Below are 24,942 nucleotides of genomic sequence, written 5' to 3'. Positions count from 1 at the left end.
AACGACTGCGGCCAGTGTTTTGTTAGCCCCAAAGTGGAAAGTGAGCGAGGTCCCAACTAAAGAGGACTGGCAACTTAAATTGACAGATTATGCAGAACTTGTAGATTTAACATATAGAATAAGAGAGCAAGAAGAACATTCATTTAAAGTTTATTGAATATATGGAAAATAACTATACAGCTGAAAATGCTGGCAGCGCTAAGATAAATTCAACAGAGTAAATAATTTTTGACAGATGTAAAAGTGGAAAACTGATTTGAACGGTTGTAGTAAAATATGCAGGGATGTATGATACATAAAATGAACCATGGAAGGAGAAGGAGGAGGGAAGTCACTGGATATTTTAAAGCTTATTTATTTTGAAATGTAAAATCCAAAACTTGATAAAAATTATTATAGATTTGGGGGGTGGGGGGAGAGAGGATTGGCCAAACTGGCTATCCACAGCTACTTGCCAGAATGCCTCTGATCTGCCTCCACAGTCGGAGGCAGCAGTGCTTCTGAATGTGAGTTGCTGGAAACCATAGGAGAGTTGTTGCTGCGCTCAGATCCTGTTTGTGGCTTTCCCTTGGGGGGCATCTGGTTGGCCATTGGGAGGCTGGACTAGATGGGCAAGTGGCCTGACCCAGCCTAGAGCTTGCCTGATGTTCTCCTCCTCTCTTTGCAGAAGAAGATCATGATCATCATTTGCTGCGTGGTGCTGGGCATTGTGATCGCCTCAACGGTTGGCGGGATTTTTGGCTAGAAGCCCAGGACTCTTTTTTGGGAGGGGGGGCACAGAGGTGGAGAGTGCCTGGGCCCAGCCAGACAGCTGCAACCCCCAGACCCTGCAGCAGCAGAAGCAGCAGCAGCCACCCCCCCGGGGTGAACTGGCCCACCAGCACTGCTCCCGTCTCTTATGCATGATTGTTCGTGTTAATGCTGCGTGTCCAGTGCAGTGGGGTGGGGGGTGGGAGGAAGGCCACAGGCACATGCAATTTCCCCACCTGATCTCCTCAGAGGGACACCCCCTCCCTTCGCTTCCACTGGCCAACGACTCACCTCCTCTGTGTTTTCTTTCCATCCCAGTGAGGTCCCTCTTTTTCTTCTCTTTCCTCTCTGCCTTCAGAGGTGAGTTTGCCAACAAAGGTGTGCAAAATTGGACCCTGCTCTCTCCCATGGGAAGGGCCAATATTTTCCTCTTTCTCTCCACCCCCTGCTCTCTCCAGCTACAGAATAGGCAGGCTGGTCCCTTCTGACTCTGCTCTGAGCCACTTCTTTTTCCTGCCAGGTTCTTGCCCTACACCATCAAGGCCTGTCTATTTATTTAAAACAGGGTGCCACCTTTTTACTTAAGGCGGCTGCGGGGTGGTGCACAACTCTAGATTTAATTCAAATGCAATTTTATTTTTATTTTTATAAAGGACACTTTTAGAAGCAGGCAGCAGCCACCTGTCAATAGAAGCAGGCTGTCTATGCTATGTCCCCATTATTTTTAGATGTTCTCTCAAGGTTTTCAGGCCTATGCTAAATAGCGTCCTGGTTTTTTGGGGGTGGAGGGGGTTGCAGTTTGCAGTCCATGAATCTTCCTGTCCAAATGTGCTGTGGCGCTCTCTCTCTCTCAAGCCCTATACAGCAGCAAAGCTCGTGTTTTGAAAGGCGCCTCCTTCCAGAATTTCCAAAATGTTCCAGGTGGCAACGATTCCACACTTCGCATGTGGGCAGCTTTACCCTCTCAGGGAAACCCTCCACGGACTTAAGATCTGTAACTGAGTTTCTCGAGCTGCTAGTCTCTGGCTTCACCGAATGTTGCTGGCCTCCCAACACCCATCATCCCTGACCATTCCTGCACTGCAGGGAGTTGGAATAGATCACCCACTGGGGTCTCTTTCGACTCTGCACTTCTGTGCCGGCTGCTAGGAGTCCATCCTCAGGTTCCCTGTCCCGTGCAAGACTGTGCCTAGCATCTCTCTGCACGAGTCTGTGTGCACCTTGCCAGATCAGTTACTCCCTTTGCCAAAAGCACACCCACCCGGTTGTGCCTGCTAGCAGTAGGTGATGGTGGCAAGCTGCTCCCAGGGGTGACTGAGCAAACAGCTCACCCTGTTGGAAATGCAGAACCTGTGAATCCATCTGTCCCTGGGCCAGGGGGTCAGGGGAGAAGCTGTGGGTTGCACAGGGGTGGGAAACCAGATGTTCCTGCCTTCCCAACTCAGAACCGCAGAACTTTAAGGCACCCAAAGGCTCATCTAGGTCGACTCCCTGCAATGCAGGACTCCCATCAGCCCCGACCAATATGGTTGTAATGGGAGTTGCAGCCCAACATCAAGAGAGCCATGGTTGGCTCCTGTCCCTGCGACAAGGAGAGGGGTTTCTGCCCGCCCTCCCTCCCTCCCTCTCCCAGAGCCCATTAAGGGTGGTGCCAGTTACATATGCAATGCAGCAAGTGCCAACCCCCACCCCGGTCTTTTAACTCCGCTCTTCCAGCTGCTTCCCAGCACCAGCAGGTCTCTTGGAGAAAAGCAACACTGCCATTGTCTGGATCCAGAGCTCGCCCTCTCCTCCCTTAGCCATCGGAGTGCAATGAGACCTTTTTAACAAGGCGTTTGCTCTGCCTCCTGAGAGAATGTGCTCTGCTCAGAAGCTGAGTCCCTGGAACGAGCAGGATGAGGCCTGCTCCGCTCCTGAGAGGACCTCAGCTGCACCTACTGCAGAACTACTCCAGGCTCTGACCTGCCGTTTTTTTAAGAGTCCACATGGCAGTTGCATCAACAAATGTGTGGTCCTTCTGTAGTCTGAGGAGGTTGTCTCCCTCTCTCGCTGCAGGACCACAGACCTTCCTTTCCCCTGCTTCAGCTAGGGGAGGGGCCAAAGACCTTCTTTTTGCAGAGCACGTGCAATTTACATTTGTAGACTTTGCTCTCTGCTATTCACTTACTTCTTCCCCACACTTCCTGGCCCGAAATCTTCTGCAAGCAGCCTGGCGTGGCGGCACTTGGCCATCGGTGGCCTCTGCTGCTTTGCTCCTCCTCCAGACCTTCCCTGCTTTCCTTGCATGTCGAAACCTGAGCCATCCGTGATGTGTCTGTGCTCTGGAAGTTGTTCTGCCCTCCAGACAGCAAACCTGCCAGTTGTTGGGGTGTGTATGTATATGTGTATTTTGTTTTTTAATTCAGAGAGCCCTGAAGTGCCACCACCAGTATTCCGCCTCCTCACAGGGAAAGGACATTTATTGATCCATCTTTGCGGAGGCCTCCCCTGGAGTCTCATAGCATCGCTGTGTGAAGCCAAGTGTCCTTCTCTCTCTCTGCCCTCACAAACTGCCTCGCTCTCCTGCCTTCGTGGATGTGGAACTGTCCGTCCGTCTGTTGCCTTCTTCTGACATTCTGGCCTGCTTAGTTTACCCTTTACGCCACAACCCCCTCTATAAAACTTCAGGTGGAAAAGCAGCTTCCTTTTCTGGATGGGATTTTATGTAGAATAAAAAAAAAAGTGTTTATATCTGTGAAGCGTTTTCTGGTTCCTCTGTGTGTGTTTGGAAGGGGGGGTTGCCCTCCTGTTGACTATGCAGCCACCTCGTTTTAAAACTCTGTCCCTCTCTAACATACAGGAAGGCTAGCGACATGCCTCCATGCTTAGGAGTTAGGGAAGGTGAAGAGATGCAGAAGGTATTCCCGAAAATCCAACTCTTACTGTGCTCTGGCCCTTGAGCCCTTTCTGTGGGTGTTTTCCACACTTATTTGTTTTTTTTATGAAGACTAGGACCTTTAGCATGGAGAGCTCAGCTTTTCCGGCAGCTGAGAGGCCTACATGCACTCTATGCACCCAGGCAGTGTGGTTTTCTCCATGCGACTTTAAATGTTTCATGTGCCCAAAGGAGCGGGGCTGCTTCCAAAAAGCTTATAGAGGAGAAGGAGTGGTTTGGACAACTTATTCCGATAGGAATCCTCGCAAGAAAAGGGAAAAGTTGGCAGCTATGGGATAAATGCACACATAGGCCTGTGTTTCAAGGGCAGGGAACCTGTGGCCCTCTAGACCCTGTTGTGCCTACATTTCCCAGCATCCCTCTGTCCATCAGCCATACCACTCAGGACTAATGGGAGTGTTCCAGCAACACTGTGTGGCCCACAGGACCCCCTGCACCCCTTACACTGCAGCTAGGCAGAGTGGCTTAATTTAAGTCTGCGAATCGAGGGCAAGGGGTGGAGTTGAGCACAGAGAACCCTGCATACTGCCAGCCCCACTTGATCTAGCAATCCACCATCTCAGGAAAGGGTTTTTAAAAAATATTTTAATAGCTGCTGCCACAAAGCTTTCTGTCTTTGGGTGGGAAATATCTGCAGACCTCTTCCAGATATTCCTCGACTCAAACTCACATCTGTCGGAGATGATGGTGGTTGTAGTAGTTCAGCAACATCGGAGGGGATGCCCCCCCCCCAACCTTCTACCCTGTTTCTAAGCATTTTAGCCCAACTCTTTTCTAGCAGAGGGGAATCTTATCTCCCCACTGCCTGTGATGGAGGGCTCTGGAAAAGACGAGCCACCGTCTTGCAGCAGGCAGAAGGACCCCCCACAGCAAAATTGGGCAGATGCTACTTTTCTCTCTCTTCAAAGCAGTCCTTGCTGGATCTGGTGAAAGGATGATCCCAGTCTGGAGGGAGCCAAGTGCCCACATGAAAATCCCATGGCTGATATCACATCCCTCTTTAGAGGCCGCAGACTGGTGCCAAAATGCTCCATGCCATTAAGGAGGGGTCTGATCAACAGCGCTGCGATCAGAAGTGAGGCCGCCGCTTCCGGCCAGTGTACTTTGTGTCTGCCCGGACATCCCTGCAGGGGTAGTGTGAAAGAGAGAAGAAAGGGTAACGGGATATGTGAGGAAGGGGAAAGGATTTGACCATCTTTATATTTACCTTGTCAGCATATTACATCTGGTTGCCCATTTGCTACCCGGCCAGGTTCAAAGTGTTAGTCAAGTCCTTAACAACTTGGGAACTTTTTACTTATTTTACCCCATATACATCCACTTGACTGCTTCAGTCACCAGAACAGATGCCATGTAATATCCATTCTGCATCTGTAAGAATTCTCTTCTACAGTGGCAGCACCTGCACTTTGGAACTCCTTGCCTAGTGATATCAGACATGCATAATCTTTTTAGACAGGCCTACCCAGATGTTTAGAAAGTCGATGCAAGCTTTAATCTGTTTTCAGCCTATTGTTTTAGCTTTTCAAAAAGTCTTCAATTATTGTTGTTAATTTTATTGGGGGGGGCAACCACTTTGAGGGGCTTTTAAAAAATGATCAATCTGTGTATAAATTTTATGAAATAAATAAATGAATGGATCTACTCTAGGAGGGGGCCACCCTCAGCCCCCGCAAGACAAAATGTTGGGTGGCTTCTAGGGGCTGTAAATTGCTCCTTTCCCAATCCATTAGGTCAATTGGTTGATTAGCAGGGCAGGAGGGGAAAACCCCTCATCCTAAGCTGAGGAAGGGTGTATTTTTGTGTGTGCATGTGCAAGGGTGTGGGGGATAGTTTCCTGGAGAACATCTTAATAGACACACTGGTACATAGCTTAAGATGTATAGGCAGCAAAAATGGTTTTAATGTTGGTGAGGGGGGTGTTGCAAAAAAGTAGCCCAGGTCTCTGAAGATGTGTGAAGGAATTTTCTAATTATTTTTATAAGGCCTCTCTACCTGGGATGTTACTTTTTGCTCTGCATGACAGTCATTGCCTGAAACCTAATGGCAACTTCTGCCTGTTACGTGGCCTTGAAATTCTGCATGTGCTCTGATGTGTTCATTTGCAAGCTTCTAAAAGTTGGCCTGCTCTTAGAGGCCTTTGGAATTTACTTCCCTTGCTTAAGCTGATAAAGCTGTGTTTCACATCCTAACTGGCCAAAAATCCACAACAATAACCACAGCCGCTGAACGCGTGCGGCCCACAGATTGAGGGCAAATGCAACCCCTGCTTCCTCCACGAAAGTTTAACCACCCCAGACCTCCTGCCTACACCCAAGGGTGGCCCCACACACCCAGGATGGAGAGGCCAGGCTTACCTGCCCTGCCGCCGCCTCCGTTCCTTCTTCTCGAAGACCCAGTCCCGACTCTTCTTTGCAGACTTCCCTTTGATGTTCTTGAACCGTGTCCTTGGAAGAGAACAAGAGTGAAGTCAGGAACCAGCCCCTATCTCCACCACCACCGTATCGGTCCTGCCACTGACTTGCCAAGGGGCACTTTTAAAAATAAATGGATCACTATACTGCCAGTGAAATGTTTTAGGAGTATCCCCTCCCGCAACCACCACAGGTTTTAAAAACCAACAAATGTCACTAAAACCATACATGATAAATCTTTGGCCTGCTATTCTGGGGCTTTGCTGGGCTCTCATAGGAGGGCTGTGACACTTGCAGGGCAGGCTGTATGAGGCAGGAAAACATGGCCACCAGGAGCTTCCGGGTGCCACGATGAAAAACCTCTGGCTCTTACTCTCTGTCTGTCCCCCAAACTGCAGAGGATGGGTCTCGCCTTATGCAGCTGCAAGGGGGGAGACATTTGCTGATGGGGTGTGTGCAAAGCCTACACAGTCCAGAAAGGGCAGCTCAATTGCTTTAGATCAGTGGTTGCCAAAGCGGGAAGTAGCGACCCCTGGTAGGGGGTGGGGATAACCTAGAGGGGAATAGGAGGTGTCAATCAGACTTTGAAAAGCTTTTATCACAGGATCAGATTCATCTGTCTTGAACTGGATTTTGAACAAATGTGCAATTAATTGTTAGTGGTTTGAATTTTATTGTGCTATACCACTATTGTCCCCATTGCAAGGTTGAGAGACTGAGGCCAGAGGAGAGAGGGCTCTTGTGCCTAAATCCTGGTAGCGGGTTTCCCAGTTGGGGCATCTGGTTGGTTACTGAGAACAGGTTGCTGGACTAGATGGGCCATTGGCCTGATCCAGCAGACTCTTCTTACGTTATGGTTATCAATAAATCCCCTACGTTAAAAAGTGGCATGCTTTCGTGCAGTTGAGCTGTGACAGCAGGCTCACCCTTCCTCTGGGTCCCCTACAGCCTCCCCAATTCAAGGTGAACAGTGCTGTCTCTGTGGCCCCAGGCCTCTCCCAACTCTGACTCAGTACCTTTCATTGGTAAACTTTGCCCTCACAGTCTCCTGATCACTGCATTCTGTGCCAAGACCCTGCCGGGGGAAAGCAGAAAAACACACACACAGCACATCAGTTTGCCTCAGGGGAGAGGAGAAAACCAGAGTGATGCAACTGCTTTTATTGTTCAGAGCAAACCCTCTCCTGCATCTCTGGTGCACCCCCTGGCCCACCCCCAATAGCCCCACAGATTCTTACCTTTGGCAACGCATCTGCTGCACCAACAAAAAGACAGAGAAAGAACCTGAGGGAAAAGAGACACAAAATAATGAGAATCTGAAAAAAAGAGAACATATATATATTTTTAAGGAGATACTTGTGCACCAAGTTCTCCTGGCAGCCCACATAGAGTTACTTTACTCAGAGAGGAGCTACTAGCCTGCCCACCTGCCCCCTTGACTGTCAACCCTCATCAGTAGCTGCTTTCCAATGTTGCCAGAAGAGTTTTTCCTTAGCTCTCCGCTCCAGGAGGCTGCTTTCTCCAGCTGAAGAGCAGCCGGAAGATGAAATGCCTTTCTGAGCGATTTGCCTGGGAAAGGAGAGGCCTCGATTAAAACCTCAAGGAAGTCATCGGTCAGACAGAAGTGAGCTAGATTGCTTTGGGTGCCACCTTCTCCTTAGAGGCCTCCACGACTACCAGGTTTGCTATACAAAGGATTCAAATGCGTCCCACATGTCAGATTGCTTGCCATCACAGGCAGGGCAGTGCAGAAAGAGTCAGTTTCTGGCAACCTCCCTGCATTGCTCTGGCCCTGCAAAAGCCTCTCCAGGCAACATGGAAGGCAGAACAAGGAGCCCTCCCTGGTCTCCAAATGGAAGAGGACTCACTTCTTGGCTTTGGCGCTGTTGGGGTAGTCGACCACCATGCCACCTGTGAAGCCGGCCTTCATGGCTTGGGAGGTGATGAGTTCCAGCTGGCAGGAGAAATAGAAGACAGGTGAGTCTGAGCAGCCGGGGCAGGGGGCTCCCTCTTCTAATGGGACCTTCTTAGCATGCCAACGCTGCCCATCCTTAACTCCTGATTCTTTGTCTCTCTACCCGACTGGGGATTGGGAGCCACAACTTCAGCTAAGGCCACACGTAGTCAGGCATGAGGAAGAGTCAAAGAGTTGGAAAGGACACCAAGGGTTATCTAGTCCAACCCCCTGTAGTGCAGGAATGACAGCTAAAGAATCCCTGAGGGATGTATTCTACTAGCATGGCTAGTAGCCACTGACAGCCTTCTCCTCTGTGAATGAGGAAGGGGAGAACCATGTACGTCAACTTTGAGAAAAGGGTGAAGTAGAAATGCAAATAAATTCCAGTAGAGTCTCATCCGGCTTCCCTAAACACCATCAACTTGTGGGAAAAGGCAGGCTGCATGCCAAAGAGTGCCAATGACACCAGGCCCCTGCAAACCAACTCCTATATGAGCCCCCAAAGAGTCCTTGGGGGCGTCAGATCTCCAGGCACAGCACAGAACCAAAAGCAGCAGGCCCTTGCGGCTCTATCCAGAGCCTCAACCTCCAAAAGCCTTCAGCCTGTCCCTGGCAGCTCTGGGCCTCTGGCTGTGCCAGGCCTACCCCCTGCCCCACAGTTCCCACAAGAAATGCACCTGCTGAGAGTTTTCTGGGTACAGCTGGAGGACAGCACGGGCTCCTCGGGCCTGTAGGAGGAAAGGACAATCAAAAACAGCTGATGCAGCATCCTGCTACCTGGCCAAGCGTCTCTGTCGGGAGTCTCTAAATTTCTTAGGCCTGTGGGCACGTTTGGATCCCTCTTTGGTTCTTTCTCCCCCACACTCCAATGCAATCCCAGGATCAGTCCCAGACCTCACAGGACAATCCAGCTTCCCATGAGATCTAGCAAGAGCGCTCCCAACTTGCCAACATATAGTTAAAACTGCACAAGTTAAATGTACAAAAGATGCATAAATACTGTGATACAGTGGTGCCCCGCAAGACGAACGCCTTGCAAGACGGAAAACCCGCTAGACGAAAGGGTTTTCCGTTTTGGAGGCGCTTCACAAAATGAATTTCCCTATGGGCTTGCTTCGCAAGATGAAAGTCTTGCGAGTTCCTGTGGGGTTCCCCCCCCCTTTTTCTAAGCCGCTAAGCCGCTTATCAGCTGATCCGCTAAGCTGCTAAAAGCCGCTAAGCCGCTAATAGCGCTAATCCGCTAAGCCGTCAATGGGCTTGCTTCGCAAGACGAAAAAACCGCTAGACGAAGAGACTCGCGGAACGGATTAATTTCGTCTTGCGAGGCACCACTGTATCCTTTCCCCTCACAGATGGTTTGGAAGAAGCAGGTTTGAGAAGCCCTTACCAAAGCAGTATAGAGCGTTGAGAAAAACCGATACAGCCGCTTTGGGGGGCTGTGGGTCTTCTTGTCAGCATTGCATAGCCACTGCACTGCAGAAATACTGCAAGGAGGGAAAATGGGGAGTCTGGTCAGCTGGTCAGCAAGGAAACGCCTGTCCTCAATGACTTTTCTCAGTGGAATCTCATTCTGCATTTGCTGGTGAGTGAAGTTCCCAGCCAAGTTCTCCTACCTGACGCAGCCATCAAAGGTTCCTGGCCGGAAGGGGATGCCCTGGCCCATGTCTGCCAGCATCAAGTCACCCTCCGCTTCTCTTTCTGCTGCTACATCTGTGCAGGATTAAGAGTACGAGAAGATTTTACCATTCCTGCCAGTTTTGACCAGTCCAAGGCAGGGCGCCTCAAGCCAAAGGGGTGTGTAAATAAGGGTGTCAATCTGAATGTTTTGCATGTTTATTATTGTAGCTCATGGTATCGGTACGGTTGGTATCACTCAATATAAAACATACTCCTAAATGAACTTTCCTCATCTACAGTAGTTCTTATTTCAAACAGATCCTGGAAGGCATCAAGGAGACAACCTGAGCTCCTAGTATTTACTATAAAGGTCAGCACAAGTAATCTAGTTACCAGCAAGATTTAATAAACAGCTCCTGTAAAAGAATGGGTTCCACACAGACAATAGTAAGTTAGCTGACAATAGTAAGTTGGCTAAGTTTATAATCTTTAAACTACCAAATAAGCAGACTAAATGAAATGGAAAACAGGCAGGACTTTAATAGGGAAGAGACAATAATTACAAGGAAATATAGGTATTATTAAAAATACACATCTCAGAGACCCCTTTCCATTAGCATATGCTGGCCAAGTGGACACACATGTAGGATTCAAATGCATATCTTGTAATGGATGGGGAAAAGTTCTACTCACCCAACATGGCAGAGCTGATGTCCATGCCAACCCAATAGTGTCCCTCCTCGGAGATGTAATCACCACTCAGACCAGAGCCACACCTGACCAGAAGAGCAGTACAGGTTAAGAAATAATGAAACACCAACTGGTTTTCATCTCTTAGCAGGAGCCAAACAGGATTCAGGCATTCAATAGCACCTGCCCAAGCCCCTTTCACAGAACTGGGGATGGGAAATCACTTTCTCTGCCCAACATCTGAAGTAGACAGACCACGAGTCTGGCTCAGCATAAGGCAGGTTACTGAAAGGAGAGCCCTGTGGCTGCTGCATCAGCCCAAAGAGGGCTCATCTGGTCCAGCATCCTGTTCTCACAGTGGCCAACCAGATGCCTATTCTGAGAAGCCCCCAAGCAAGACCTGAGTACAACAGAACTCTCCGTTCCTGAGGTTCCCAGCAACTGGTATTCAGAAGCATTGCTGCCCCCAACCATGGAGGTAAAGCATATCCATAATGGCCTTCAACAGCCGTATTATCCTCTGTGATTTTGTCTAATCCCCCTCTAAAGCCTCTTAAGTAGGCAACCATCACAACCTCCAGTGGGAAGGAGTTCCATAAGAACATGAGACTGCTGAATCAAGCCAATGGTCCATCTAGCCCAGCATCCTGTGCTCACAGTGGCCAACTAGATGCTCCAACTGGGAGACCCACAAGCAGAACCTAAGCACAGCAGCACTCTCCCAGCTTTTGAGTCTTCCAGCATACTGCTTCCAAGGGTAGAATGAGATTGTAGCCATCAGGGGCAGTAGCCATTTGATAGCTGAATCCTCTTCCACAGCCATTGAAACTGGTGTCCACCCCTACTTCTAAAGGGAGTGAATTCTATAGCTTTAACTGAAGAAGAACTTTCCTTTGTATTTATGTTCCCATGATGGACAGGCTCCTTAACTATTCAGCACCCCAATCCAAACTTACTGTCTGGAATAAGTATAACCTCCTACATAAGAATGACAAGACCAAAACTGACTTTTGGAAGCTGGGTGCAAAAAAGAAGCTGCCTGACCCTCCCATGCTGGCAGTTTAGAGAAAGAAGCAGCAACACACTTAAAGGTACAACGCAGCAAGCTCACCCAACATCCAGCAAGAAACAGGTCTGGTCCTCCGGGAGACCCAGCAGCTCCACAGCCCGTTCGGACATCTGTGACTGGATCTCGATCATTCGAGAGCTGGAGAATGAAAATGCCCCAAAACAAGCAGTGAACAAACCCCAGCTCCTCTTGGATGTCTGCAAGGCAGCTTGAGTGGGGTGGGGTAGGGGAGTGGGAGAATATACACAGGCATTGCATCTATCCCAGATGTTTAAGTGGTAAAACAGGTGTTCCAATGTTAAGGTGGACAAGACAAAAGCCATATCACACCAATGCCATGCAGTAGGGAGGGAAAGTGTCTGTCTGTATGGATGGGGGAGATGACACCCACTGACAATTGTTGGGGACTGGATTACTAGCAGCCAGAAGCAGCTTAGTCATGCTGGCCACACAACCTGGAAAAACTGTCTGCAGACAAACGTCGGCTCCCTCGGCCAGTAAAGCGAGCTGAGCACTGCAACCCCAGAGTCGTTCGCGACTGGACTTAACTGTCAGGGGTCCTTTACCTTTTATTTACAGACCACAACTCCCCCATATGTCCTGCTCCTCAAAAACAGCTGTCACGGTTAAGCTACTACCTCCAAAACAGTCACCTTGTCTTTCTTTTAAATCAAAGACATCCTCTACGCATTTTTCCTTCATCCATTTTTACACCTGCAAGGACCCTGCCTCTTAGAGCACCCCCAGGAGGCACCGCCCACTTTGAAAACCACTGTTCTAAGACATGTTTTAAAAGCTCTTTAAACAAATAGGTTCAATAAAGAGATTAGCTGTTTTCCTCAGCCCAAGGCTGCCTTACTTGTGTGTGTATTTTCGGGCTTCAGTCTCATCGTAGAACTGGGAAAAGAAAGAGAAATGGGGGGTTGCATTGAAGAAAGAATGTAAGCACCCTTATGGATCTGACTAACAAGAACATAATAGTCTGCAGGATCAGGCCAATGGCCCATCTAGTCAAGCATTCTGTTCCCACAGTGGTGAACCAGATGCTCCAAAGTAAAACCCACAAGCAAGACGTAAGCGCAACAGCAACTCTTCCTTCCCGTGGCTTCCAGCAACTGGTATTCAGAAGCCTCAGACCGTACAGGCAGAGCACAGCCATCATCACTAGCGGCCTTGATTTATTTGTCCAATCCTCTTTCAAAGCCATCCAAGTTAGTGGCCATTGCTGCCTCCTGTGGGAATGAGTTCCATAATTCAAATAGGCACTGTGTGAGCTACTCCTTCCTTTTATCTGCCCTGAATCTTCCAACATTCAGCTTCATTTTCACAAGATGGACTGCCTCCGAACATGGGAGGTTCTTTCTGATGATCAGAGTTAACAGCAACTGAGGAATTTCTCAGCTCATAAAAAAGAGAGATCTATTCCCCGTCACCACACAGCTCAGTCGGCAACCTGGTGCCCTCCAAGTGAACTGTGTTACAACGTCCATTAGTCTGGCTGACAGGTGCTGTACTCCAAAACCATCTGGAGGACACCAGGTTGGCATAGACCGATATAGCTGACACCTGGTCGTCTTCTGTTTCCCACACTGGCCACCCAGGTGGCTCCAAGGAGGACGGAAGGAAGCACCCTAGCAGCAAGGCATGGAGGCAACCGCTATAAAGTTTTACCCAAAGGTAGACTGCCTCTGTGCTTGGAGGCTCAATTCTTGGCCCTGGGGGCTTACAGGTACGAGCGCTCCACCGGCCCCTGGTAGTCCTCGCCCCCGCCTCCCTCTCCCCTCCTTGTCCCTCTTACTAGTTCGGGGGGCCCACGATGCTCGGGCCTTTTGCCGCTGGCCGCCATGCTTGCGCGCTTGTCTTCTACGTCACACTCGTGCGACACAGAAGCGGTCGCGCCTGCAGAAATTAAGAGAGAATTCTTGGGAGGGCCATCCCACTTCCTGGATAGCCGATTTCCGGGTTCTTCCTTCCTTCCAGCTGAATTTCCCATTTGATCCAGAGGGTTGCGGACCGAATCGAGACAAAGGCGGTGTGTTTATCACACTCGATTTTCTTTACCCGGAGGCTACGGAGGTGTTGCATAGGCTGTAACATGTTGTGTGATTGTATTCTTGCCGTCTTGGTTCTTTGAATGAACCTGTGAGTGCAAGTCAAGGGTAAAGAGGCTTTTTCTGGTGGGTGAGATGGGCCTCTTGCCCATCGCCCCCCACCTTGGGGGGGGGGGACAATCACACTACCTCTCGGCCTACTTTATAAGGTGGTTGTGGGGATTAACATAAGGGGAAGGAGAACGATGCATGTCACCTTGAGCTCCTTGGAGGAAAATGGTGGGATATAATAAATACATGAAGTACGGTTGCTTGATCTGCTGCCCAATGTGGGCTGCAGCAAGCCCCTTCGTGTACCATATCTGTTTTCGGAATCGCTTCTCATAAGAGATTCCAAAGGCGGTCTTCACCTTTAAACCGGGCTTGAATCGGGCAGCCTATCACAGAGGAGGCTCGACTGCCCTCTTTTTAACGTAGCAGGACACGTGGCGATCCTACCGCATGCGACTCCAAGCACCTCTCCCCGCTTCCCTTCCGGGATGTTTCCCTTGGGGGTCCGGTAGCCCTTCAGATAGATAGAGGACTATACTTCTCCGCAAAGCGACATGCAACGCCACGAGAGACCAAAAATATGTACAAGGAAATTTAGAATCAAAGTCTCCTCAACTAATTTCAATAAAAAGAGAGCTCGCAGTTTAAAATTATAAAAACCACCCCTCCCCAATTAAAATCAATCAATCAATAATGGCTTGTGCCGTGACTCCTAGCGTCTGCGGGCTGGGACTGACATTTTATTTGCTATAAACATTTTGCATGTCTTTTTTGTACCCCGCCTGGAAATCTTAACATGATAGGCGGCATAGAGATGTGTGTGCGTATTAAAACGAATGAAGCTTTAAAATCATGGATATCGCCATTCATTCAAGTATACATGGACAGCTGTCTCTTCTTCCCCTCGGGGTGAAAAGGACGAGGAACCCGCCTGCCCCCCCGCAAAACGAAGTTTAATGGTTTCTCTATCCCCCTTTAGACCCGAATCCTCTTTGCGGCCCAATCAGTGCACAGTGCGTAGCCAATCCCGCGAAGGCTACTTTTGCACGCGCGCCCCTCCGCCTCAGAACCGCATCGGCGCATGACTGACGGCGGAAAGCGAACGCGCACGCGGCGGAACTCGCCACCCATTGGTCGGCGGCGGTGCCGTGCGCGCCCACGTCGGCCTTGGTCCCGCGCGCTGAGGTGGCTGAGGCGAGAAGGCGGCGGCGGGAGGGAAGATGGAGGCGGCGGCTGTGCCGGGTTCAGCCTGGCTGGCGGGGCTGTCGCTGGTCCTCGGCGGCCTCGTTCTCTGGCTGGTGCTGGTCCTGCTGAGGCGGAGGACGGAGGAGGCGGAGCCCAGCCAGAAAGGGACGGAGCCCGTCACGATCGACGGTGAGAGCGCGAGACGAGGAGGGGCGGGGCTTAAGGCGAGCCACACCCCCTTCGGGAGTCCTCACTTTGCCCCAGCTGCAAAATGGGCCGCTAGGCTGAGTCGTGCCAAAATTTCAGGATGAAAGCAGTGCCTCATATATAATATTCAGTTATAAAGGTAACTGAATTAGGTCCAGTCGTGACCAACTCTGGGGTTGCGGCGCTCATCTCGCTTTATTGGCCGACGGAGCCGGCATACAGCTTCCAGATCATGTGGCCAGCATGACTAAGCCGCTTCTGGCGAACCAGAGGAGCACACGGAAACGCCGTTTACCTTCCCACCAGAGCAGTACCTATTTATCTACTTGCACTTTGACGTGCTTTCAGACTGCTAGGTTGGCAGGAGCTGGCACCAAACAATGGGAGCTCACCCCATCACGGGGATTCAAACCGCCAACCTTCTGATCAGCAAGTCCTAGGCTCTGTGGTTTAACCCACAGTGCCACTCGCGTCCCGCAATATTCAGTTACATTGGTTGCATAATATGGTTTCTGTCAATTATGTGTTGTGTTGTGATATAAATACAATTTAGGTGAAATTCAATATAATTACATAATTTGGGCTAAGTTTCATATAATTTAGCTCAGTATGGCAAACACTATTGCAGCAGCTTTCCAGGGTTTCAGATGGGGAGCCTTTTCCAGCCTTACCTGGAGACACCAGGGATTGTACCTAAGAGCTTCTGCAGGCAAAGCAGATATGAGCCTTCTCCATCTGTGTGGATTACTGGCTTTTTCATAGCATTGTAAGTTGTGTTTTCCACTCCGTTATTATGTTTGGAGACTTACAATCTATTTTGAAAAAATGTTCCTGCCTCTGGCCTTGCTCTTCTAAATTCTGGGAGAATGCTGATTGTCTGATCCATCTTACCTATTTTTAAAATAAGACTTTCTTCAATTGTATTCTGTAGATCAGGATGTGAATAGTGAAGCAGCCAGCAAAACATCAGTCCCGAAGAAGCAGAAGCAGCTTCAGCGGATCCGCAAAGAGAAGCCCCAGCAACACAACTTCACCCACCCACTCCTGGCTTCGGCACTCAAAGTGAGGCCTGGCAGGCTACAGCTTGTGTTCTGTGTTTCGCGGGGAAAGGAGTGGGCTAAACTTATGTAGGAAGTTTACCTTTATACCAAGTCAGAGACCTATCTGGCTCAGTATTGCCTGCATTGATTGGCAGTGCTTGTCCAGGGTTTTTAGACCGAGAGTTGCTCCCAGCCCTACCTGGAGATACCAGGAATTGAACCTTCTGCATGCAAAGCAGATGCCCTGCCAGTTGGTCTTTTATCTAGTGATGGGGCTTGCCCCTTCAGAATCCTTCTGGGTTTTTGGAAATACTGGATCCTCCTTTCTCCTCACATACACGCATGCACATTGCAGAAAATTATAAGAGCCAGTAGATTAGAAATGCTAAAAGCTCACAATAGTGGGGAAGATTATGACCTGAGAGAGCCGGTGGTGGTGTAGTAATTAGAATATCATACAAGGATTTGGGAGACAAGGGTACAAATCTGCACTCAGCCATGAAGCTCACTTGCTGACCCTCTCAGCCTAACCTACCTCACAAGGTTATTGTGGGAATTAAATGAGGGGGAGAACCATGTACACCATTTTGAGCTCTTTGGAGAAGAGATGGGATGTAAATCAAATCAACAAGCACTTTTGCAGCATGGCAACCAGCTCCTTGCTCCCTGTGCCCCAGGATGGAGCACCTCTGTATTCCTTTCCACTTTTAGCTTGTTGAGAGGCCAACGGTTGATCCTCTTTGCATTCTTCAGGGCCACAGCGGGAGCATCACCTGCCTGGATTTCAGCAGCAATGGGAAGTACCTGGCGTCCTGTTCTGATGACCGCACCGTCCGCATCTGGAGCACCAAGGACTTCCTGGAGCGGGAGCACCGCTGCATGCGAGCCAACGTAGAGCTGGACCATGCCACTTTGGTCCGCTTCTACCCGGACTCCAGGTGGGGAGGCTGTGCCTGGACATGGGACAGTTAGCTTTGCTCCTTCTCCTCCTCCTCTTTACAGCTGAAATTGCAGACTAGCTGATCCTTTCCAAGAAGATGGGGAGGACAGATTAGAATTACCAGTAGATCAGGTTGATCAGTGGAGTCATCAGCCCTTTTTTAAAAAAAGGAGCTAGTAGCTAGAGCCTAGTTTAAGTTCAAGTTTGGCATGCCCCAAAGCAACTAATTACAGTTCATGTCTGTCTCCTTACAAAATGAACCAGTTCAGTTCACAGTCATTTCGTTTGTCCAAATGATTCTCTGCAAAAAACAAAAACAAAAAACAGGCTTCAGAATGTTATAAGCTGCTGTGCTGAAGTATAAGATATATTTAAGAAGAGTAAGGAAACATTTTTCAAAACCACAGTGGAATGTAATGTGTTTAGTTTGTTTTTCCCAACAATTATTATATTTAAGCTTAAAGGTCCAAAAAGTCTTAACAAGGGGAAGATACACACATAAGGGAATGACTGTGAAATAAAAACTGTTCGAGAGCTACCCCACAACAAATGTAATTCACATTCTGTTCAGCCAGCAATTACAGGAGGTGTAGCTCAAAGATTTTGGAACTAACTTAGCAAACTTTGCAAACTAGCTCATTCCAAGCAGTGACGGTGGGGAGGGGGTCAGTTCCTACAAACCAGTGTTAGTAAATTCTATCCTGGAGTAGGGGGTGTCAGTGCTGACTACCTGCCCAGGTCTGCTACTGCTGGTCCAAGCCACTGTCCTCCTTTGCTGTAACGGCAGAGACGGAGTGGGCCTGTTGTCAAGCTTCTTCCTCACTACTCTCGTCCCCTGCCAACCTTATGTTAACATTGAACTGGCATTGGAGTTTGATTAGGGGAATGCTGAAGGAGGACAGCACAGGTGCCCATACAACACCCAGCCAGCTTTACTTCCAGGAGCAATAATGGAAACACTGGTAAAGCATCTGGGGCTGGGGGGTGGCCTTGAGGCTGTTGGAGCAGCTTGTACTTGTGCTGCTTACAGGCACTGCCTCTCCTTTCTTCAAGCAGGGCCTTTATCGCGTGGCTGGCCAACGGAGACACCCTCAGGCTGTTCAAAATGACGAAGAAGGAAGACGGCAGCTTCACATACGCCGCACTTCCAGAAGACTTCCCAAAGCTGCACAGAGCCCCCATCATCAACATTGGAGTCGCAGACACAGGTTTGGAAGAGGGGAGAGGGCTCTCTTTTCTAGGGTTTGGCTTCCTAAGTACCCAGAGCTAAATTGGCCGGGGAGAGCCAATGAAAACCTAAGAAAAAAACAGCTGCATCAGGCCAAGGGCCTGTCTGGTTCAGCATCCTGTCCTCACAGTGGCCAGCCAGGTGTCCCAGTAAGAAGGCCACAAGCCAGTGGCATAGCGTGGGGGGTGCAGGGGGGGCCGGCCGCACCGGGTGCAACATCTGGGGGTTAGGGTTAGGGATAGGGTTAGGGGGCGCAAATCCAGGGTTAGGGGGCACAAATTACTTGCCTTGCCCCGGGTGCTGACAACCCACGCTACGCCACTGCCACAAGCAGGTCTGGAGCACAAAAGCCCTCTCCCCTCCCATGGTTTCTGACGTTTGTGTGTGTTTTGCCAATTATTTTTTATTGATTTTCCAAATTACAACCCAGTTTTCACAAATTATTACAAATGAATACAATTTTAATTAAATGATTTCCCACTCACCATTGTCGGCGCGCCCTTGGCTTCTAATATTACTGCATTAACTATTTTAAATTATCTCCAGTTACAATGCGTTACCCAAAGTTATCCCTTAATTATCAGCTGTACTCTTAGCAAGTTTCATTCATGTTGAAACATTGTTTAAAGCATTTACATACTTTTATGAAACTTCCAAGTGAGAATATAATCTTTCTTTTCATTTTATTCTGTGTATGACAGTTCTAATATATAATCTTCATTGGCCTTATCCTCTGCCCTTTATACCAAACGTCTCCATATTCAAAGATGATCTTGAGTGGCGTTCCTTTCTGGGTGCTTGCAGTGCTGCAGTTGTTATTCAGGGCATAGCTGGTATCTCAGGGTTAACCATGGCTAGCAGCTCTTTGCCACTGATCTCTTGTCTCTCCTGCCCCAGGGAAGTACATCATGGTCGCCTTCAGTGACACCACCATCCTCATCCTGGACACGAAGGGGGACATCCTTGCCACCATCAACACCAACCAGATGAACAACACCTTTTCAGCTGTGTCACCATGTGGAAGGTAAGGGTTGTGTCAGCTACGCAGCTGAGCTGCTCTCTACCACCTGCTTACCCTCAGGGCAGTCAGTTGCTTGTATTCCCCCATGAGCCAAGAAAACCAAGGGCATGTCCCCAGAGTTAGCTCTGAACTAATGCCAAAGAGTTAATAGAATCATCGAGTTGGAACGGTCCTTGGAGGTCCTCTAGACCTTCATTGGTGTTGGGTCTACAAGGCAGGAGGCAACGGCAGGTTTCCTGCCACATGACAACCCAGCCTCTGCTTAAATCCCTCCAGTGAGAGAGGGTCTGTGGTTTCCCAACCCATTGTGTCTCATTCTCCAGATTCCGCTTATGTTCAAGATGCTTCTCCTCACATTGAGCAGAAATCTGCTTCCCTGAAGTTTCCACCCACTGTAGACCCAGTCCTGCCCTCTGGAGCAACAGCAGACAAGTTTGCTCCATTTTCTAAGCTCCTCAGATATTTGAAGACTGCTGCCCTTTCTCTTATCTCTCCCTCTCTCTCTCTCTCTCTCTCTCTCGCACTCTCACTCACACTCACACACAACACACATATACAGAGAGACAGAGAGAGAGACAGAGAGAGAGAGAGTTTTCTCTTCTCCAGGCTAAACAAACTCAACTCATTCAGTTGTTACTCACAGGATTTGATTTCCAAACTCCTCACCATCCTAGTCACCTTCCTCAGGAGAACGTTTGTCAGTATCCTCCTTAAAATGTGTTGTCCAGAATTCAGATGTGGCCTAACTAGGGTGGTGTTAGCTTTCTCTCTCTCTCTTCTAGCTTTGTGTCATTGGCAGATTTGATGAGTGTCCTCTCTACTCCCTGATCCAGATCATTTATAAAAAATATTAGCACAAGGCGTAGGACAAAGCCCTGTGGCACTCCACACAAAACACACACACACACACACAGAGTTAAGACACAGCAGCCATCAATGAGCACACGCCAGTGTACAGTTGCTTCATGTGGCTCCAACCTCAGTAGTGTCCAAACACCCCTTTTCTAACTTATTTATTTATTGCATTTATATTCCTCCAAAGAGTTCAAGGTGGTACACATGGTTCTTTCCCTCATTTAATCCCTACAACAACCTTATGAGGTAGCTTAGGTTAAGAGGCATTGACCGGCCCAGGGTCACCCAGTGAGCTTCATGGCCAAGTGGGAATTTGAATCCTGGTCTCCCAGGTCCTAGCTCAACACTCTAATCACTACACCACACTGTCAACAAGAATATAATGGGAGACTTTGACATGCTTCACCAAAGTCAAGACATTTGTTGTTGTTTAGTCGTTTAGTCGTGTCCGACTCTTCGTGACCCCATGGACCAGAGCACGCCAGGCACTCCTGTCTTCCACCGCCTCCCGCAGTTTGGTCAGGCTCATGTTTGTAGCTTCGAGAACACTGTCCAATCATCTTGTCCTTTGTCGTCCCCTTCTCCTTGTGCCCTCCATCTTTCCCAACATCAGGGTCCTTTCCAGGGAGTCTTCTCTTCTCATGAGGTGGCCAAAGTATTGGAGCCTCAACTTCACGATCTGTCCTTCCAGTGAGCACACAGGGCTGATTTCCTTAAGAATGGATACGTTTGATCTTCTTGCAGTCCATGGGACTCTCAAGAGTCTCCTCCAGCACCATAATTCAAAAGCATCAATTCTTCGGTGATCAGCCTTCTTGATGGTCCAGCTCTCACTTCCATACATCACTACTGGGAAAACCATGGCTTTAACTATACGGACCTTTGTTGGCAAGGTGATGTCTCTGCTTTTTAAGATGCTGTCTAGGTTTGCCATCGCCTTTCTCCCAAGGAGCAGGCGTCTTTTAATTTCGTGACTGCTGTCACCATCTGCAGTGATCATGGAGCCCAAAAAAGTAAAATCTCTCACTGCCTCTATTTCTTCCCCTTCTATTTGCCAGGAGGTGATGGGACCAGTGGCCATGATCTTCGTTTTTTTTGATGTTGAGTTTCAGACCATATTTTGCGCTCTCCTCTTTCACCCTCATTAAAAGGTTCTTTAATTCCTCCTCACTTTCTGCCATCAAGGTTGTGTCATCTGCATATCTGAGGTTGTTGATATTTCTTCTGGCGATCTTAATTCCGGCTTGGGATTCATCCAGTCCAGCCTTTCGCATGATGAATTCTGCATATAAGTTAAATAACCAGGGAGACAATATACAGCCTTGCCGTACTCCTTTCCCAATTTTGAACCAATCAGTTGTTCCATATCCAGTTCTAACTGTAGCTTCTTGTCCCACATAGAGATTTCTCAGGAGATAGATGAGGTGATCAGGCACTCCCATTTCTTTAAGAACTTGCCATAGTTTGCTGTGGTCGACACAGTCAAACGCCTTTGCAAAGTCAATGAAGCAGACAAAGTCAAGACATACTATTGAACTTTTCTCAGGTTGCTTTCAACACATGTACAATCTGTGGGAAAAAGAGATGAGCTGTGCAGATCAACAGGTATACACTTTCACACAAACACATGAATGTGTGTAGAGAAAGCTTATACATGCATTTAGTGTAACATGTGAACAAGCCTTACATGTGCTGTTCCCAGGAATATGAGGCAAGAGTGGTCTGGAGCAACTGGGAAGAGGAAACTTTCAAGGCTGGTTGGTGCAATTGATTTGGCACAGCCTGACTTGGGAATAACAGGGCACTTCCCTCCCTTGTGGCTTCCCTTTCCTTCAGGTTCGTTGCATCGTGTGGCTTCACTCCCGACGTGAAGGTATGGGAGGTGTGTTTCAGCAAGAGTGGGGACTTCCGGGAGGTGACCAGGGCCTTTGAGCTGAAGGGGCACACAGCTGGCGTGTATTCCTTCTCTTTCTCCAATGACTCCAGGCGGTAAGTGAGGAACCCTCTTCCAGCTGCACTTCCCTCTGGTAGTTCTGTGTCCTGTTTGTCACCTGCTGACTCCTCCAAAGAGCACTCCTGGTTATCTGCTGCACTGGGTGGGTGTGGCCAGGAGGTCCTTTGGACTGGCCTCTTCTTGCCCGCATCTCCTCCCCTATAACTAAGCAGCCAGAAGGAACCTCCTTCCAAGATTTGAAGTTACACCATAGCACTGTCCTTCATGCCCAGGGACAAGCATCCTGGTTTGGTTATTTCATGAGGCTTCTATGCTAAATGGCTTCAGACTGTTGTTGTTGTTGTTGTTAGTTAATTTATTATCCGCCCTGCACCTTAAGGTCCTGGGACTGGTTACAGCATTAAAACACAATATTTAAAACGACTGAAAACAAGTTACAGCCATTAAAATAAGGTGGCTCCGAAAAGCATACACCTCAGGTGTCAAAAGCCAGGGTAGCAAAGAGATGCGTCTTCAGCATCCTTTGAAAGCTGTATAATGAAGGCAATAGATGTGGCAGGGAGTTCCACAGCTCAGTGGCTGCCCCTCTCCCAGGCCACCACCCTCCAAGCCTCTAAAGGCGAAGGAACTACCCTCTGCTGACCCAAGAGCATCTGTAGGGAAGGAGGCAACTAGTCTTTCAGGTGTTTTGCACCTGAATCATTTAGGGCTTTAAACCACCAATGTGAGCAATATGAATTGGCAGCCAGGTGAGTAACAATTTAAACCAAAGCTGAATTTCACAGCTTGCCTCTGACACCCCAAACCCAGGGGGAAACAGGTAGTAAAGCAGAGGTGAGGAACCCAGTCAGCCATCAGCAAGAAGCGGATGGAGACTTAGTGGGATGTCCTCTCAGCCTGAGGCGGCATTCTGCCACAGCTGCAGCTTCTACAGCTCAAGACTTCAGCCGGAGGGTAATGTCTTCTTTCCTCCCCCACCCCCCCAACCCAGGATGGCAACGGTTTCAAAGGATGGAACATGGAAACTATGGGACACAGATGTCGAATACAAAAAGCAACAGGACCCGTACCTGCTCCTGACAGGTCGATGCCAGGTGGCGGAGCCCTGTCGCATCGCCCTGTCCCCTGACGCCCGAGCCCTGGCCATCTCCAGCAGGACCAGCATCTTTGTTTACAATACCCGGAATGGCGAGGAAGAGGAGCGCTTTGAGGGTGTCCATGGCGAGCACATCACAGACTTGGCCTTCGATGTGAGCAGCCGCTTCCTGGCCTCCTGCGGAGACCGGGCTATCCGCATCTTTCACAACACGACGGGCTACCAGGCTGTGGTGGAGGAAATGAAGGCCCTGCTGAAAAAGGCCACCAACGAGTCGACAAAACAGAGACTGCAGCAGCAGGTCACAAGTGCCCAGAACGCTCTGGACGCCATCTATGGCAAGGGCAACTGAGCCCTTCCCAGAGCAGGGGGGTGCGGGGGTGGCTTCTGCTGGGCAGACCCAGGGCTAGGATTTTCATGTCAGAGAGACGGCTAATAAAATATGTTTTGCACAACTGTCGCTCTCCCAAGTTTTGATGAAGCCTGTCACCACGAGAAAGGCAGAGGAGCATTGCTCATTTCCAGACTAGGCCTCTAATAAAGGGGATGAAAAAATTTTTTTTGAATTGTTCCCACTTGGGTCTGAGCCATCCCAAGAGTGGGTCTGTCCCTACATGTCACAAGAGAGCAGAACTAGCTTTATTTTTTTTAAGGGTGTGGGGTGTAGACCTTTCTCCAACACAGCATATATAGCCCTAAAAAGCAGGTTGAAGTGCTTTGCTGTAGGGGCAGTGGATCAGCTGGCCTTACACTGATGGTGTTTAATGCAGGGCAGAGCTGGGGGGGGGGGCTTAATTCTTTCTTGATCTACTTTTTATTTTATTGACTCATCCTAGTCCACTGATGGGTGTTTAATTTACAGAGTCAATCATACAGAGGAAGGAAGAAATTTTTAATAGAGGGCTTAAGCTGCATGCTTACCTGGGAGAAAGTCCCGTTGAACTCAGTGTGGCACTTCTGGATACACAAGTAAGGATTGCACTGAAGCTCACCATGCTAACCAGGCATACTTCTGAGTAAACATTATTAGTATTTTACTCTCTGGCTCACACCACATAATTTAAGTCTACTCTTATTTAAGAACAAAAGATATGTCTGCCTAGATTAGGCCACTGTCCTGCTATCCTGCTGTGGTCAACTTTTGGTCAATTTTGCTCTCTTGGAAGCTTTTCATACTGTGATGTTGGACACTTTAACCAAGAACAGGCAATCTATGGCCCTCTGGATGCTGTTGAGCCTACAGTTCGCATCACCCGCTCTGACCATTGCATTGGCCATGCTGACAGGCTATGGGACCTAGGAGTCCAACAACATGCGTTCCCCATGCCAGGCCTAAACTCCCCGCCAGACTTCCACTGCAGATAGTTACAGTCCCTCCAGTCCTACCAGTGAAAACCATTTCTCCTGCTGCTGGGGTTGCTGCCTTCAGCATAAGTTTCCAAAGACACCTTCTGTTAGGCAGTGGTATTGGCGTGCAGTGATCATGTCTAAATGCTGCCCAAGTTGAATGCACCTAAGGGTTGGTACCTGGCACATTTTTAAAAATATACATCCATGCAGCTCTTTGAATCTTTTTGTGGGTTATAAATGTGAGATTGACCCACATTCATCAGCTATCACCTTTTAAAGAGAGATGGTCTGTATCTTATTTCTGTTCTGTATCTGTTACTGTGTCCTGGATTTCTTACCCATTTAATTGTCACAGATACAGTGTGAGTAACCTGAGGCCCTGAACCCTTCTGCTATCAGCTGGGCTTTGTTACGATAGGGAGATTCGGCTCCAGCACAGCTCTTTTCTAAAATTGGTCCCTCTCTAGGTGATGGTGTTTTCACAGATTTTTTCCATGGTGAAAGGGCAAAATGTTCACTACCTGCTTTTTGT

At 48.9% G+C, this 24,942-nt stretch overlaps 3 protein-coding genes across 3 annotated transcripts in view; 2 read left to right on the top strand and 1 right to left on the bottom strand.

Moving 5' to 3' along the window:
- Positions 1-3,488, top strand: part of STX1A (syntaxin 1A) — a 39,356-nt gene extending 35,868 nt beyond the window's left edge. Inside the window, exon 10 of the mRNA XM_081843804.1 lies at positions 668-3,488. Coding sequence (XP_081699930.1) covers positions 668-745 — 78 coding nt within the window. The 3' untranslated portion in view covers positions 746-3,488. The remainder of the gene's footprint in view (positions 1-667) is intronic.
- Positions 3,489-4,410: 922 nt separating this feature from the next.
- BUD23 (BUD23 rRNA methyltransferase and ribosome maturation factor) lies at positions 4,411-13,350 on the bottom strand. The gene is made up of 12 exons (XM_081843797.1): positions 13,231-13,350; positions 12,292-12,329; positions 11,475-11,570; positions 10,367-10,449; positions 9,670-9,766; positions 9,444-9,540; positions 8,734-8,784; positions 7,968-8,053; positions 7,338-7,383; positions 7,116-7,174; positions 6,043-6,132; positions 4,411-4,809 (listed from the first exon to the last, which is right to left on the bottom strand). Exons 1-12 carry the CDS (start codon positions 13,276-13,278, stop codon positions 4,755-4,757), a joined length of 846 nt encoding a protein of 281 aa, XP_081699923.1. The 5' UTR covers positions 13,279-13,350; the 3' UTR covers positions 4,411-4,754.
- Positions 13,351-14,705: 1,355 nt separating this feature from the next.
- TBL2 (transducin beta like 2) lies at positions 14,706-23,515 on the top strand. Its single transcript, XM_081843792.1, has 7 exons — positions 14,706-14,908; positions 15,858-15,988; positions 16,720-16,904; positions 17,963-18,114; positions 19,032-19,158; positions 21,847-21,999; positions 22,956-23,515. Exons 1-7 carry the CDS (start codon positions 14,755-14,757, stop codon positions 23,410-23,412), a joined length of 1,359 nt encoding a protein of 452 aa, XP_081699918.1. The 5' UTR covers positions 14,706-14,754; the 3' UTR covers positions 23,413-23,515.
- Positions 23,516-24,942: the final 1,427 nt, after the last annotated feature.

Source organism: Podarcis erhardii (assembly GCF_964252035.2).
Source record: "Podarcis erhardii genome assembly, chromosome: 16".
In the NCBI taxonomy this organism is placed as follows: domain Eukaryota; kingdom Metazoa; phylum Chordata; class Lepidosauria; order Squamata; family Lacertidae; genus Podarcis; species Podarcis erhardii.
This window is presented reverse-complemented; position numbering and strand designations above follow the sequence as displayed.